At 44.6% G+C, this 16729-nt stretch overlaps 1 protein-coding gene across 1 annotated transcript in view; it reads left to right on the top strand.

Moving 5' to 3' along the window:
* TEX11 (testis expressed 11) overlaps window positions 1–16729 on the top strand; it is a 129902-nt gene that overhangs the window by 95928 nt on the left and 17245 nt on the right. Inside the window, 2 exon segments of the mRNA XM_043492957.1 lie at window positions 11538–11654; window positions 13007–13079. Of these exon segments, the coding sequence (XP_043348892.1) occupies window positions 11538–11654; window positions 13007–13079 (190 nt within the window).

The raw sequence follows: 16729 nt of genomic DNA, 5'->3' as shown, positions 1-16729 counted from the left end.
CACATTGGAAAAAAAATTGCCGGTCCCCCACATCAGATAGCTTGAGAAGCACTGCCTTAGAGAGCTTCACTTGGGTACCCTTGGGGTTAGATGCTTTGGTCACACAGAGGAAAATCAGTGACAACTTCAGATTTCGGAATTATAGTCACACTTTACATTATGTGGTTTAAAAACTGGAATTCAAAATATTTAAATTAAAAGGACAATTTCAAACACCAGGTGATCACTGAAGTTTGGCTCCTGATTCAAATCTATTACATAGACAACTCTTCTCCATCTCCTCTGCATGCAGAACTCCCTTTAACATTATGGTTTATATACATGTTAATAGAGAGGGGCCCCAAAGTTGTTAGACCTCTGATGTTGTAAATAATCCTCTGGTTTAATTAATACTTATTATCCAGTGTACTACACCTGATTAATTACTAAGAACCTAATTGTTAAGGTTCAATCATCATCCATTCAGTAGGATATTCATGTACTTATCAATTACATACACACTATACCTCAGTAAATACACTTTTAATAATCAGTTCTTCAAGTAGTGTCCCGTTGGGTGCTCCACTTCAGGTATACTCCCTCCCCTTGCACCTTTAATCGGAGGTTTTTGGTGGTGGTGCCTGTTCGGCCAACCACACACCCTATAGTTTCTTGTGCTCCATGCTGAGGCTATACATGGTTGCATAGATAAGCCACCCTCAGTTTCTTCTCAACCATCTCTGCTTGAGATGGAGCACTAGTGTGCCTGACTTTCGAAGTCTCTTAGTCTAGTTGCCCTTCTTTAGCTTCTTGTTTTTTCTTTAGTTAGATCATTTACTTTTTATTTAGGAGTTTGGGGGGACGTTCTTTTGATCCCTTTTTCCTTTTGGGAGGGAGACATTCCCCTGTTACATACTGTTGTCCTGGGATATGCTAGATTCTCCAGGTGTCACGTGGTGCATTTCTTGCCAAGAGGCCATCCTTGTCAGTGACGGGCATTCCTGTTGTATCTGCTGCGTGGGAGAGTCTCAGATCCTTCAGAAGTAATCCATCTGCACTTCTTTTTAGGGCAGGGCAAGAAAAAAACAGGACCTAAAAGTGAGACTCCTAATGATGGAGCATTCCCTCCAACCAGCCTCAGATCCAGGCTTGGAGGGCCCCCAGACATCAGTTGCTGAATTAAGATAGTGCCATGTTCATCCTGGTCTACCCGAGATAAATCCATGGAGAAGACCCATAGAAAATAGTCATTCTCCACAGAAAAAGTCAAATGCAAAAAAGACCTTTGGTCCCCACAGAGCAAGGGGACCTCATGTCCCACCCTGGATATGGCTGTGGCTCCAGATACTCTTGGTATGGATACTGTGCCTGGGGGTCTGAGCTCAGCAGAGAAAAAGGGCAGCAAGCATGCCTTGGTAACTAAAACCTTTGGTGCTGCACAAGCAGGACACTGCCTTATCAAATCATTCCACCTCTAAGAGAACGGAACCCACAACTCCTTCAGTACTATCTACATCTAAATTGACCACTGAGATACCGCAAAGACACCATGCCTCTCATATGATCTTGGCACCCCCCAAGGCATTCTCATTGGTATTGTCCACTTTGACTGGAGTGGACTTGCCAGAGCAGCATATACTCTCGGTACCGACAACAGAACAAGTCCTCTCACTCCAAACCCAGCTGGTACCTCAGGAGTTTGGATTCTTGCTGGATCTGTTTGTTTCAGAGGAGCTGGAGTTTCCCTTGTTAGTTGGTACTGAAAGATTATTGGTACCGAGACAAGCACAGTCACCAATGTGGGACATTTCTCCAGTACCACTTGATTTTCAGATATGCTGGAACTCCCCTTCTTGAAGAGGAGGAATTTTCCTCCAATTCGAATATTTTGATCCAGGATTCCTCTGACACTTCAGACAAGGGATTTCTATCCTGGTACTTTTGAGAAGACGGGTGAGTTGCACCAAAGACAGACCCATGTTCCCCCGACCTGGTTCAAGCACCAGGTGAGACCATCACCAATGCCTTTCGGACCTCTCCAGTGGCCATATTGGGATCTTTGGGCGACATATCCTCAGCAATTATCCAATGCCCCTTGTCTCTCTCATGGGGAATACAGAGTGACATGCTCCCCTACTCAAGCTGTGCCTCCTCCATTACCTCAGGCACAAAAATCTTTTAGCAGGAGGCTAGGGTAGAGAAAGAGGGAACTCCCCAAACAAATATTTCTTCATCTTCCCCAATGAAGTGGCTATGCTTCCCCCACTGACTGTGACTGATGACTTCACACATGTCCAATAGTTAAAGAAGCATGTTGCGGAGTCCCTCCATATTCCCTTGGAAGAAGTCATGAGTCACAACATAAGGTTCTGGACATCCCCCAGTGGACTGCCTCTACCCGAATTGCCCTGCCTATTAATAGGCTCTGATAGATCCTGCAAAATCCATCTGGCGGACTGCTGCAACAATTCTGCTGATCTGTGAATGGGCCAATAAGAAATAATATGTCCCAGCTAAAGACTCTGAATTTCTGTTCATCCATCCAACTCTGAACTCCCTGGTTGTGCAGCAGTGAACAAATGTGCCAGACAACATCATGCAAAGGCCACACCATACGATAAGGACCAAAAATGCCTCCATCTATTTGGCAGAAAGACCTACTCATCCATGACTCTTCAATTTAGGATCATGAACTCTTAAGTTTTTATGGCTAAATACAATCACTCAAATTATGCCAAATTCATCACTTTTATTGAGCATTTGCTGGGTGATAAGCATGACCAGTTTCAAGCTATTATTGACTTGTGTCATCTGTTAGCTAGAACATTGCTACATGTCTCGTTGGATACATTCGACGCTGCCGCTCAATCCATCTCTACTGCAGTAATCATGCAGAGGGCATCCTGGCTCCATATGTCTGGAATCTCAAGGGAGGTCCTAAACACTGTTGAGGACCTTCCCTTCAGTGGTCTCAAACTGTTTTCTGAGTTCTCTGATGATTTGCTGCATACTATTAAGGATTCCAGAGCCATGCATCCGATGAAGTGAGCTGTAGCTCACGAAAGCTTATGCGCAAATAAATTTGTTAGTGTCTAAGGTGCCACAAGTACTCCTTTTCCTTTTGCGAATACAGACTAACATGGCTGCTACTCTGAAAAAAGAGCCATGCTGAGATCTCTCGGGATTTACAGATCTACAAACAAACAAAGGTTTAGTAGATCCCAGATGGCTCAAAGATCCCACCATACTTCATTCTCAGGATCCCAGAGACTGTATGAACTGCATAGGAAAAAATTGAGATTCCAGAGAAAGGAACCACTTGCTCCCTATATGCCTGCTGTTGAACCATCATCGTCACTTAAGCTCTACTTTTGATGGCCTGGTGAAGGGCCTGAAACTATCCTACAACACTGAGATTCATGTACACCATTTTACCCATCTTTCACCTTTTGGAAACCATCTCTCCACTTCCTTTCTGCATAGGAGAGACTCACATTGGACAAATGAGTGCTGGAGGTTATAAGATTAGGTACGCTATCCATTTTACCTCCCTCCCTTATACCCTATCCCCTTCTCCGTCCCCCTGCCGGGAGCCCTCTCATGAGCACCTGTTAAAGCAAGAAGTTGACTCACTTCTGCAAATGGGTGCTGTAGAACCAGTTCCTGTTCAGCACAGAGGGAAGCGGTTTTATTTTAACCACTTTCTAACCACTTCCTGAAAAAGAACAGAGGGGCAGAGATTGATTTTAGATCTAAGGCAGGGGTCTCAAACACACGGCCCGTGGGGCTATTTCCTGCTGCCTGCCAGCTTCCTGCTATCCCCACCCCCCAACGTTTACCTAGAGCAGCTCCAGCCCGACGTGCACCATGCAGGCTCCCTGCCTGCCTGCCCTGCCCCACACCACTCCAGGAAGTGGCCAGGACCTGGGGGGGGGCACAGGAGTCTGTGTGTTGCTCTTGCTCCAGGCACCGCCCCAGCAGCTCCCATTGGCCTATGGGAGCTGCTGGGGACGGTGCCTGGAAGCAACAGCAACACACAGACCCCTGTGCCCCCCCTCTCCCAGGTTCTGTCTGCTTCCCGGAGTGGCGTGGGGGCAGACAGGGAGCCTGCCCTGCCCCCGGTACGCACCAGGCCAGAGCCCACCCCCTGAACCCTTCTTGCAGCCGAACCCCCTGCCCTGAGCCTCCTGCTGCACGCCGCACCCCTCCTGTACCCCAACCCCCTGCCCTGAGCCCCCTGCTGCACCCTGACCCCTCCTGCACCCCAACCCCCGAGCCCCCTGCCGCACCCTGCACCCTGACCCCCTGCTGCACCCCTCGCCCCTCCTGCACCCCACACCTCAACTCCCTGCCCTGAGCTCCCGCCACACCCCACACCCCTCCTACAGGTGGTGGAGGAGGGTTTGGAGTTGGGGTGGGGATTTCAGGGAAGAGGTTGGAATGGGGGCAGGGGAGGGGTGGGAAGAGGTGGGGCAGGGGCGGGGCCTCATGAAAGGGGTGGAGTGGGGCCGGGGCCAAGAGTGACAGGTGGGAAGGTGTCAGTAATGCGGCCCTTGGGCCAATGTACTAGTCCTCATGTGGTCCTCGTGGTCATTTGAGTTTGAGACCCCTGGTCTAAGGGCTTGTCTACACTGGCACTTTACAGCACTGCAACTTTCTCGCTCAGGGGTGTGAAAAAACACCCCCTGTGCAGAGCAAGTTTCAGTGCTGGAAAGCGCCAGTATAGACAGTGCACCAGCAATGGGAGCCGCGCTCCCAGCACTGGTAGCTACGCCCCTCGTGGAGGTGTGTTTTTTAGAGCGCTGGGAGACCTCTCTCTCTAAGCACTCTGCAGTGACTACACAAGCCACATTAAAACGCTGCCGCAGCAGCGCTTTAGCATTGCTAGTGTAGAGTAGCCCTAAGAGTCCCAAACAACTTTGTTAGGTCTCAAAAATTCAGGATGGTATCTGACACAGCTGTAATTCTGTCATTAGAACCAGGAAAATGGTTTATGACCCTTGATCTATAGGATGCCTATTTTCATATTGCAATTCACCTGTCTCACAAATGATTCCCGTACTTTTCAGTAGGCCAGGATGACTTTTAGTATTGAGTACTCCCATTCGGCCTTTTGTCTGCCCCAGAAGCATTCTCAGTGGTGCTGGAGGTGGTCACAGCTTACCTCTGACATCGGGAAATTATCGTTTTTCCATACTTTGGCAACTGGCTACTCAAGAGCTAATCTTACAATGAGGTCTTTGACACCATAAAGGTGATGAGACCCTATTCCATGAGCTAGGGTTGCAGCTCAACATTGAGAAATCCATTCTGAGCCCAGCAGAAAAAATAGAGTTCATGGGAGTCTCCTTGGGCACTATTTCAGACAGGGCTTATCTTCCCTCCAACAAATTCTTGACATTAGAAAATCTCATCTCAAAGATTCAAGTCAGTCTACAGACATTAATAAGAAGTTGTCTTCAATTACTCAGACCCACAGCAGCCTGTACCTTTGTGATGCCATATGCCAGCTTCCAGAGGTGGTTCAGTACTGTTTATACTCTGAACAAACACAATATGAGCAAATTAGTGTTGGTCCCTCATCAGGTACAAGACTCTCTCAATTTTTGAAGGGACCCAGACAATGTCTGCATGGGGATTCTATTAGTTTTACTTACTCCCTCTATCAGCATAACAACGGATGCATCCCTGATGGGTTGGGGACACATTTGGGAACCCTCACCACCCAGGGCAAATGGTCTGCCCAAGAGACGTGACTACACGCCAACCTCCTTAAACTGAGGGCAGTCAGGAATGCCTGTTTCTTGCCTGTAATCAAGAACAAGTCTATAAAGATTCTGACAGACAACATAGTTGGCATGTTCTATATCAACAGATATGGAAGAGCCAGGTCCCCTTCCCTTTGTGCCAAAGTGGAAAAGTTCTGCAAATGATGCATAGCCATTTCCATCCTTATTTTGGCAACTTACCTTCTGGGGATACAGACCAGTTTAGCAGATGACCTTGGTAGGCCAGAACTCCCAGAACTACAAATGCGAGTTGAATCCTCAAATTCTCAGTCAAATTTTTCAGACTTGGGTCCCCTCCTCCCCCCCCCCCCCCAAAATAGACCTCTTTGCCACGGTGACCAACAAGAAATGCAAAAAAATGTTCTCAAGGGGGAACTTGGGTACTCTCTCTTTGGGAGGTGCCTTCCTCCTTCCATGGACAAGAAACCTTCTATATGCTTTTCCCCCAGCACCATTTATTCTGAAAGTGATCAACAAGATCAAACACAACAAAGCCAGAATTATATGCTTTGAGCAGGGGGTTGGACTAGATGACCTCCTGAGGTCCCTTCCAACCCTGATATTCTATGATTCTATATTAATAGTCCCAACATGTCCAAGACAGAGATGGTATCCTTACCTGATTCACCTACGTGACTGCAGGTGATCAGCCTCCCATCCATTCCTCATCTTCTTTCCCAGGGCACCGGCTGTACTTTTCATCCCAACCTGAAGATACTTCACCTCAAAGCTTGGCTCCTTGATGGTTCATGGGACTAGAATCAGCTTGCTCCAAGAAGGTAAACAGGTATAATTGAACAGTTGGGAAAGAGTCCACAAAGTACACTTATCTCCGCAAGTGGAAAAGATTCAGCCTGTGGTGTGTCCAGAGAGGTGTTCCTTCAGTTTATTCTTTTCTCTCAATCAGTCCTTGATTACCTCCTACAGCTAAAAAGATGGAATTATCTAGGAACTCTATCTGGGTCCACTTGACTGCAACAGCTTTTTATTTAGTAGCTGAGGGATTCTCATTCTTTACCCATCCTACAACTGTAAGGTTTCTTAGAGGATTGGGGAACATTTTTCACCAAGTTAAGGAACCCACACCTTTCTGGGATTTGACTTTAGTACTTAAATGCCATATGAGGCCTCCCTTTGAGCCAATGGCTACATCTTTCCTCATCAGTTTATCTTTTAGACAGCATTTTCGGTTGCTTTCACCTCAGCTTGTAGGGTGGGAGAAATAGAATTTTTATGGCAGATTCTCCATTTTATAGTATTTTCCAAGGATAAAGTTTCATTATGCCCACACCCTAAATTTTTACCCAATATGTCATATAAATTTCGCATCAACCAAGTTATCCACCTTCTGTTTTTCCCCCAAGCCTCATCAGGTGAGAGAGGAGGCAGTTTTGCACACTTTGAATGTTTCCGTCACTCAGGAAATCACCCAGACTGTTTGTGGCTGTTGCAGATAGATCAAAAGATTCGGCGATTTCCACCCAGAGACTCTCTAGGTGGATCTCTGACTGTATCATATTGTGCTATAAATCGTCAGATATACAGGTTCCTTCTAGAGTGTTGGCCTGTTCCACAAGATCTCTATCTACTTCTATGGTATTACACAAGAAGGTCTCTATTCTGGACCTTCTGTAAGGCTACCATTTGGTCTTACATACATACTGTCTTCAAGCATTATTCAGTGGTTTAGTCTTCTAGATGCTGCTGTGGAAATGCTGGGTTGTCTTGAGTCATGACTTGGCTCTGAAGTTCCTCTCTCCAGCCTGGGTTACTGCTCAGTAATCACCTTGGTAAGCACCATAGGGGCCCTACTGAAAGGAGAGGTTACTCACCCTGTGCAGTAACTGGAGATGTGTCCCTCTACGGGCACTCCACTACCCATCCTCCTCATTCTCTGTTTTGGAGAATCCTCTGGGGACATCATGGTAGAGAAGGAACTGAGGGCGGTTCGCCCGGGCAGCCCTGTATAGCCTGAGAGTGGGGGATGAGGAAGCATAGGGCATATGCACAGGCCGAATAGGCACTACCACCAAAAATCTCTGATTAAAGGTGCCAGGGGTGTGAGTATGCCTGAAGTGCTGCATCCACAGGGACACTTCTCAAAGAAATCCACTTACTGCACAAGGTGCGTAACCTCTCCTTATTCATACTCCTGTAATTATCCAAATAAACTTACACTTCGTTATGTATAAAATATATCAGAAATACGTTGTATTACATTTACCTGAAGTCTGGTCTATAAACAACTCCTCTCTGTAGAACTGGGTTCTGTACAGGACAGGTTCATCCCAGCCAGCTACCTGAACACTTATGACCTGAGGCTGAAGCTAAAAGCAGGGTTCTAGGAATACTGTTTAATCTTCAAAACTACACAACCATCTGTCAATCCTGGTTTCAGAGCAAGTGCAACATTATCTGTTCTACTAGTAAAGGTGGGCAAACAAGGGCTTCTTTAGCTGGGAAAAGCTGTCAATGAGAAGAACACAGACGTGTAGTTTAAGCCCCAAATCTATGAGGGGAAGGATATTTCCAGATATCTTAGACTTACTGAATAATTTAAGATTTCAGAATAGCAGCCTTGTTAGTCTGTATCCGCAAAAAGAAAAGGAGGACTTGTGGCACCTTAGAGACTAACACATTTATTTGAGCATAAGCTTTTGTGAGCTACAGCTCACTTCATCGAAAGAGCTGCTATTTGATGGACGTTTGAAATAGTGTGAACTCCCGCAGTTACTGTGATGTCCAACCCCTTCTGGGATGAATGGACATGCAGTATCTGTGTACTTACCGCCCAAAATGTGATAAATGTGTCCTTCTCCAGCACCTCCTAGTGGAGGCACAGCATGTGTGTGACAGTCAGAGTCCCACTGAAGATTAGTTTTCATTGCATCTTCAAAAGACTCTGATTTTCAGACTATTGTAGGGATGTCAGGCTGGGACAACTGACTTGTGGAGATTTCAAAATTTTCAGTGAATCACATACTTGAATTCTATTCAGGTTTTAATATATCCCTCATCATAGTAATAATTGAGCATCTTCCAGAAGTATGGTAAGCGATGTGACTAGACCCTGTCATGTGTGGTTCATTCTTTCTGTATTCCTCTCCCCAGGGAAGAGAGTTTCTGCGTCTGGGGGTTACTTCTCTTCTTCCAAGTAATGTAATATATTAAGTGTACACTGTGCTCTGTGTTTATATTAACAAGTCAGGTAGACTTGTACCTTGCACCAGGAGTGGAAGGATAGTGAGGGTTATGATGGTCTTTAATGCCTGTGGGTGTATGTTCCACAGTTCGAAATTGGCCCCTGAGAAAGTTCTGTCTCTTTCACAGATGAGCCTTACCTATTCAATTTTATTGTATTGTAGTTTTGGTCCTCATCCCAGGCTTTAGGCTTTAAGGCAATGTGGGGACAAAGGGTTGAGTGCCTTAAAAAGTGACTGAATGAATATCCATCAACGTGAGAGAGAGAGAGAGAGAGAGAGTTTGGATTAAATTTATTTACACTAGTCTAAATCTGGCTTGATTTTATTGAAATCAGTAGAGTTATTCCAGATTTTCACTGTTGTAACAGATCAGAATCTGTCTTAAAATAAATTCAAAATCAGGGTGTTTCCCCTGGAAATAGTGAGACTTGCCAGATCCGCACATACAGCCCTTGTTTGGGAGGTGAGAGCCTTTTGCGTACTAGAGACACATTTAAAATGTGTTGCTATTTTCAGAATGGGAAGACATATTTGGAGGTTGTACAATGTCCCTGTAAACAAAAAATGTCTGTTAATTTTAGTTCTATACAGACCATGGGAAAAAACAATGTTTGCCTATCAGAAATGGAGAAAGTAATTTTGAGAGCTAGCAATACAGGAAAAATATAAAAGAATGATTGAGAGTATCCATTTAATGTATGTGATGTTATAGCCTTGTTGGTTCCAGTACATTAGAGAGACAAGGTGGGTAAGGTAATATCTTTTATTGGACCAACTGCTTTTGGTGAGAGAGACAAGCTTTCGAGCCTAGAATTATAGAATCATAGAATCATAGACTATCGGGGTTGGAAGGGACCTCAGGAGGTCATCTAGTCCAACCCCCTGCTCAAAGCAGGACCAATCCCCAACTAAATTATCCCAGCCAGGGCTTTGTCAAGTCTGACCTGAAAAACCTCAAAGGAAGGAGATTCCACCACCTCCCTAGGTAACGCATTCCAATGCTTTGCCACCTTCCTAGTGAAAATGTTTTTCCTACTATCCAACCTAAACCTCCCCCACGGCAACTTGAGACCATTACTCCTTGTTCTGTCATCTGCTACCACTGAGAACAGTCTAGATCCATCCTCTTCAGGTAGTTGAAAGCAGCTATCAAATCCCCCCTCATTCTTCTCTTCCGCAGACTAAATAATCCCAGTTCCCTCAGCCTCTCCTCATAAGTCATGTGTTCCAGTCCCCTAATCATTTTTGTTGCCCTCCGCTGGACGCTTTCCAATTTTGCCACATCCCTCTTGTAGTGTGGGGCCCAAAACTGGACACAGTACTCCAGATGAGGCCTCACCAATGTTGAATAGAGGGGAACGATCACGTCCCTCGATCTGCTGGCAATGCCCCTACTTATACAGCCCAATATGCCGTTAGTCTTCTTGGCAACAAGGGCACACTGTTGACTCATACCTAGCTTCTTGTCCATTGTAACCCCTAGGTCCTTTTCTGCAGAACTGCTGCCTAGCCATTCAGTCCCTAGTATGTAGCAGTGCATGGGATTCTTCCATCCTAAGTGCAGGACTCTGCACTTGTCCTTGTTGAACCTCATCAGATTTCTTTTGGCCCAATCCTCTAATTTGTCTAGGTCCCTCTGTATCCTATTCCTACCCTCTAGCGTATCTACCACTCCTCCCAGTTTAGTGTCATCTGCAAACTTACTGAGGGTGAAATACACACCATCCTCCAGATCGTTAATGAAGATATTGAACAAAACTGGCCTCAGGACCGATGCTTAGGACACTCCGCTTGATAGCAGCTGCCAACTAGACATGGGACCATTGATCACCACCCGTTGAGCCTGATGATCTAGCCAGCTTTCTATCCACTTTATAGTCCATTCATCCAGCCCATACTTCTTTAACTTGCTGGCAAGAATACTGTGGGAGACCATATCAAAAGCTTTGCTAAAGTGAACCTGAAGAAGAACTCTGTGTAAGCTTGAAATTTTGTCTCTCTGACAGCAGAGGTTGTTCCAATATAACATATCCTAGGGAGGTGGTAGAATCTCCTTCCTTAGAGGTTTTTAAGGTCAGGCTTGACAAAGCCCTGGCTAGGATGATTTAACTGGGACTTGGTCCTGCTTTGAGCAGGGGGTTGGACTAGATGACCTTCTGGGGTCCCTTCCAACCCTGATATTCTATGATTCTATTCTATGATTCTATGATTCTATATATCCTCACCCGCCTAGTGTCCCTTTAAGTAAAATGTGTCCCCCAGTTGTGCTGTCATTATTGCTGCTGCTGTTGTATAAACCAAGGACAAAACAGAAAGGCCAGAAGGGTCAGCTTCAACAGAAGTGACGTAATCAGTGCTCTCCAGGTGGAAAAAGATGAGTGGGAAGGAAGGAAACGGTACTTGAGCCTCTGGAAAAGTGTCACAAACAATGGGAGATAAAGGAAAAATGGAAATGATAAGTAAACTGCTTTCTTTCTATCACTGCAGTAGAAAATGTTTCTTTCTTTGTTGATTGCTAGCCGTGACTTGGCAGTATCCTCACTGACTATTCATGTTTCTGTTTTAGTTCTCCCAGTTTTGTCCATCTGATATAGCTGTTCTGATTGCCCAGAAGACATGCTTGCTGTTGGCTGCAGCAGTTGATCTGGAAATGGGGCGATGCAGTTTAACACTCACTGAACAGGTAGAGTGCTGGCCCTTTACGTATGAGGCAGGTGAACAACTGGCTTTTAATGTACCCTAAACATAGCTTCTTTTGGTGTTTTATAATTCTCAGTTATTTCACGTAGGACGGGATCTTGAAAATACAATCCTTTCACAATATAGAGTAAATTTTCATGTTGCTTTACAACCTATATAAGATATTGGACCAAATTCTCAGCTGCTGTAAATTGATTTTGTTGACTTCAGTGGAGCTAAATGGATGTACACGATCAGAGGATCTGGACCAGTGTCCCTGCCCCAAGGAGTTTACATTACAATCTACATTAAGATAACATGTATGAAGGGATGATGACAAACCAGGGTGGAACAGGCAGATTAAGACTATAGCAGTAGGATTATGCAGTTGCTGAGGTGGTGATGTGAATATTATGAAGATCACAGTTTTTATTTTCTGATGCATACACACACACACACACCTTGGAGGAGATTATTTATGTTAATAGGCTGTGGAAGAAGTACAGAAATCTGTTGAGTGGTGATCAGTGCAAAAGTTTGCTGAGTGGGGTTCAGTGCTGGGGCCTCTGTCTTTTCTGCAGAGAACACTGCACAGAAATCGGTTTCTTTTTTAAAAACACTCTGGGAGTGACTGTCCTATGAGTATGAGCCCTAATTGTGACACTATGATCTTGCCTTTGCACCTCTTTGACAAGGATTGAGAGCCCAGCCATGCAGAACAGACCAGTGCTGCTAGTTGCTCTCATTTTGTTTGCAACCTATGCATGACCCTTCTTACAGCTATGTATGGTGTCAGGTCATAATACCATTCTGGATTCCAGGGTTTGATTTCTGGTACAAATAGAGGTGATAATGCCCTCTGTTACTCTGCCAAGGGGCCTGAGGTTCAATTTCTCATTCCATGTCCGATTATAGTGCCCTGTGTTACTGCTGTGCTGGGTACTTGGGTTCAGTGTCTGATACTGGTCTCTTACTCACCAGACAGGCTGTAATTATTGTACTGCATAGACAGGAATGTTCAACTTTTTTGAGAATGTCTTGCACTCAGTAGCAATGTTTTCTGGCTGATGGTTCATATACGCCATGTCCCTTAGAGTCATCTTAGTGCTATGTGCCTGGACCAATGGAGCCTCAAGTGTGATGGATCATTGAGGCTTTGAATGGGGTGTAGAGGTCTCTCCTAAAGAAGAAAAAGAAAACTGGGTGCAGATGATGCATTAGAGTTACCCTGGCTTTTCACTTACTATGTAGCCCGGTACTGTGGAGGCTTCTCTACTGTAGTTTGCTGTGAGATTTATATTCATGTTTCTTTTTAAAAACATAGTTTAAAAATAACATATTAATTTTACAAAATAGATTGAGCTTCTGTCTCAGGCCCTTCATCACATCCAGGCATGCAGGGAAATCTGGAATATTCTGAAGCTAACAGGTAAGTTAGAAATTCAGTACTTAGAGCCAATGACTAGAGCAGCTTGTACAAAAATTCCCAGGTTCTTTAAAACAAAGTTTACTCTGCCAAACCTGCTTTCTTGCACTGTGCAGTTTAACAGGAGAAAAAATGCCTAGATTTCCCAATTTAACTAAAGTGGCACATTAGGATTCAAATTCATGGATTAGGTACTGTACCAAAAGCCAGAGAACTGTTTGATGCCTTTTCTTCTCTGGATCTCCAGCAGGAAGAGCATACAGGAAGGCTCTGGGGGGAGGGATAGTTAATGGTTTGAGTATTGGCCTGCTAAACCCAGGGTTGTGAGTTCAATCCTTGAGGGGGCCATTTAGGGATCTGGGGCAAAAATTGGGGATTGGTTCTCCTTTGAGCACTGCGTTGAACTAGATGACCTCCTGAGGTCCCTTCCAACCCTGATATTCTATGATTCTAAAAGAAAAACTTGTGTGGATTAATGTGTTGTTTTCCTGAAGATAATAGAATAAGGATAAGATATTATTGTAAACTTTCTCTTGCCATTGTGGGCTCATTATGGGGCACTAAAATGCTCAACATAGTTATAGTGCAAGTGGGAAAAGTAACTTTATGAACAGGACAGGTATTTCAGTATGCAGCCCTCTTAGGACTGAGAATGAATTCCTCTTCTCTTCTCCCAGGCTCTAACCTGACCTGAACCTGAGCTCCTCAAAGTAGGAAGAGGCATATTCATATGGTTCAGCCCTGCCTCTTTTCATTACCACCAGCCAGTGACAGGGTTTGTTATATGCCTGCTTTCCATTAACCTGAGTAACTTGAGTCACTCTCAATTTTCCGTCTGTACCTACATGGCAGCAAGTATTCCTGGATTTTCATAAGTGATCTCTCTTCTGCCAGCCATCTCCACCCTCTGACAAACAGAGGCTAGGGACACCATTCCTTACCCATCCCGGCTAATAGCCATTAATGGACTTAGCCTCCATGAATTTATCCAGTTCTCTTTTAAACCCTGTTATAGTCCTAGCCTTCATGACCTCCTCAGGCAAGGAGTTCCACAGGTTGACTGTGCGCTGAGTGAAGAACTTCCTTTTATTTGTTTTAAACCTGCTGCCCATTAATTTATTTTGGTGACCCCTTGTTCTTATATTATGGGAACAAGTAAATAGCTTTTTCTTATTCACTTTCTCCATAACACTCATGATTTTATATACCTCTATCATATCTCCCCTTAACCTCCTCTTTTCCAAGCTGAAAGGTCCTAGCCTCTTTAATCTCTCCTCATATGGGACCCATTCCAAACCCCTAATCATTTTAGTTACCCATTTCTGAACCTTTTCTAATGCCAGTATATCTTTTTTGAGATGAGGAGACCACATATGTATGCAGTATTCAAGATGTGGGCGTACCAGGGTTTTATACAAGGGCAATAAGATATTCTCTGTCTTATTCTCTGTCCCTTTTTAAATGATTCCTAACATCCTGTTTGCTTTTTTGCTTGCCGCTGCACACTGTGTGGGCATCTTCAGAGAACTATCCATGATGACTCCAAGATGTTTCTCCTGATTAGTTGTAGCTAAATTAGCCCTCATCATATTATATGTATAGTTGGGATTATTTTTTCCACTGGGCATTACTTTACATTTATCCACATTAAATTTCATTTGCCATTTTGTTGCCCAATCACTTAGTTTTGTGAGATCTTTTTGAAGTTCTTCACAGTCTGCTTTGGTCTTAACTATCTTGAGCAGTTTAGCATCATCTGCAAACTTTGCCACATCACTGTTTACCCTTTTGATTAGTCCCTTTTCTCTTTTGATAAGTCCCTTTGCACATGCAGTGTAAAATCTACAGGTACTGTTTTATATGCAGTTAATTAACCCCTTCAGTACCATTGGGATAGGGTGAAACACACAGGACAAAACTGTACCCAGATAGGCATCATGATGTTTTCTTATGATGATTATCACACAGTTGAACTGATTCAGCCTATATCTTGTGCAGCACTCGAGAAGTTAACAGCTCAGGGTGGCACATACATAGTTCTCAGGAGGAGTTACATACTTGCCATTCTGAGTACGTGAAACTGGGGGTGGGCAACTTTTATTGAAGTGTTAGTGGGAACTGAAGTGAACCTGTTAGAGTGGGTCACATTTAGTGGAGTCACTGTGGTGATAAATTTGGCTCACTATGTTGACTGCCTGTTTTCCACGGAAAGTGAAATTACAAATCCAGATGACTGTAGTGAGTTGTAATTATGTTGTAGTTGGTAGCAGCAGCAAAGAGGAGAGATGACTCTGGAATAATTTCTAAGATGACACAAAAGAAAAAACAATACATTTTACTAAATATGTTCTCTTTATTCTTAAAATGACTTTTTTTTCAAAAGCATCTAATTTTCACACCGTATCAAATCGGCAAATATTCCTCTTCGCCCACAGCGACCTTTATGTATGGGAATTTATTTGTGCAATCTCCTGGTAGCAGTGGGCATAATCTTTGCTCTTATGTTTGTGCTGACTATTTTCTGGGTGTCCTGAGTGGGCCAATTTTCAGCTATAGTTTCAAATGTAATATACTCACAGGAAAGGTTTATTATAAAGAAAAAAGAAAGAAGAAGAGAGTTGTTAAATGGTAAATCAATCAGATACATACAGAGACTTCAAAGTCCATAGATCAGGTTCTTAGCAGTATTGGTGAGTTTGCTGGCTTGAAAGTCCCTCTGGAATACATCCACAGCTTGGATGGGTCATTCAGTCCTTTGTTCAAAGCTTCAGCTTGTAAAAAAGTTATTCCAGAGGTAAGAAGCAGGAATGAAGATAAAAAGGAGAAGATACAGCTGCCTTTTATATTCTTTTGTCATGTGGAAGGTACTTCCTTTCTCCCAAAACACAAGCTTCACGGCACATGGCATGGAAAAGCCTTAAGAGTTCTGTGGCCACAGACATGCCCCTACATGTCTTGCTGACTCATAAGGTGTAGTCCCTGGCTTCTTTCCACGGCACAGTGGTGCGGACATGTTAGCCTGACTGGGACAAGGAGCACAGTAGCTCTACCAAGGAACCTGTGCAAGTGGATTGCCCAGCTTCTGCATGAGACCTTCAGTGAGATAACTGAGGCTGATTACCACGATGTGAGAGACCACATCAACGCCTTATTCCTCATTTAGGCATGCACACAGCCCTAACCCTTCTTTTTCCAACACTCCTCGCCCCAACAGCCTGCACTGAACAACTTCCTACCCAAAATAAAAGCTGCTTACTAGGCACCTCCTCTGCTCTTTGTTCTTCCACAAGCACTGTCTGCTGCAAGTGGCTACCTACCTCCTGGCTTGAAAACAGCTCCTGGCTGCATGCATCTTGGGATGCCGAGCCGGCCTTTGGCTCTGGACCCCACCCCCTTCTCAGCACCCTCATTCCCACTTTCCTCCTCTGGGCTGCCATGGCCTCTGAAGTGTCCCTGGTGCTCTTCGAATTGGAGGTGGGGTCACCCCCAAGTATCTTGTCCAGCTCTTTGTAGAAACAGCAGGTCATAGGCGCAGCACCAGAGTGGCGGTTTGCCTCCCGCGCTTTGTGGTAGGCATTCCGCAGCTCCTTCACTTTAACCCTGCACTGCACTGCGTCCCGGTCATGGCCCCTTTCTATCAGGGCCCTTGATAT

This window comes from Dermochelys coriacea, chromosome 9 (genome assembly GCF_009764565.3).
Source record: "Dermochelys coriacea isolate rDerCor1 chromosome 9, rDerCor1.pri.v4, whole genome shotgun sequence".
Classification (NCBI taxonomy): domain Eukaryota; kingdom Metazoa; phylum Chordata; order Testudines; family Dermochelyidae; genus Dermochelys; species Dermochelys coriacea.
The sequence above is the reverse complement of the archived record's forward strand: the minus strand, read 5'-3'. Positions and strand labels throughout refer to the sequence as shown.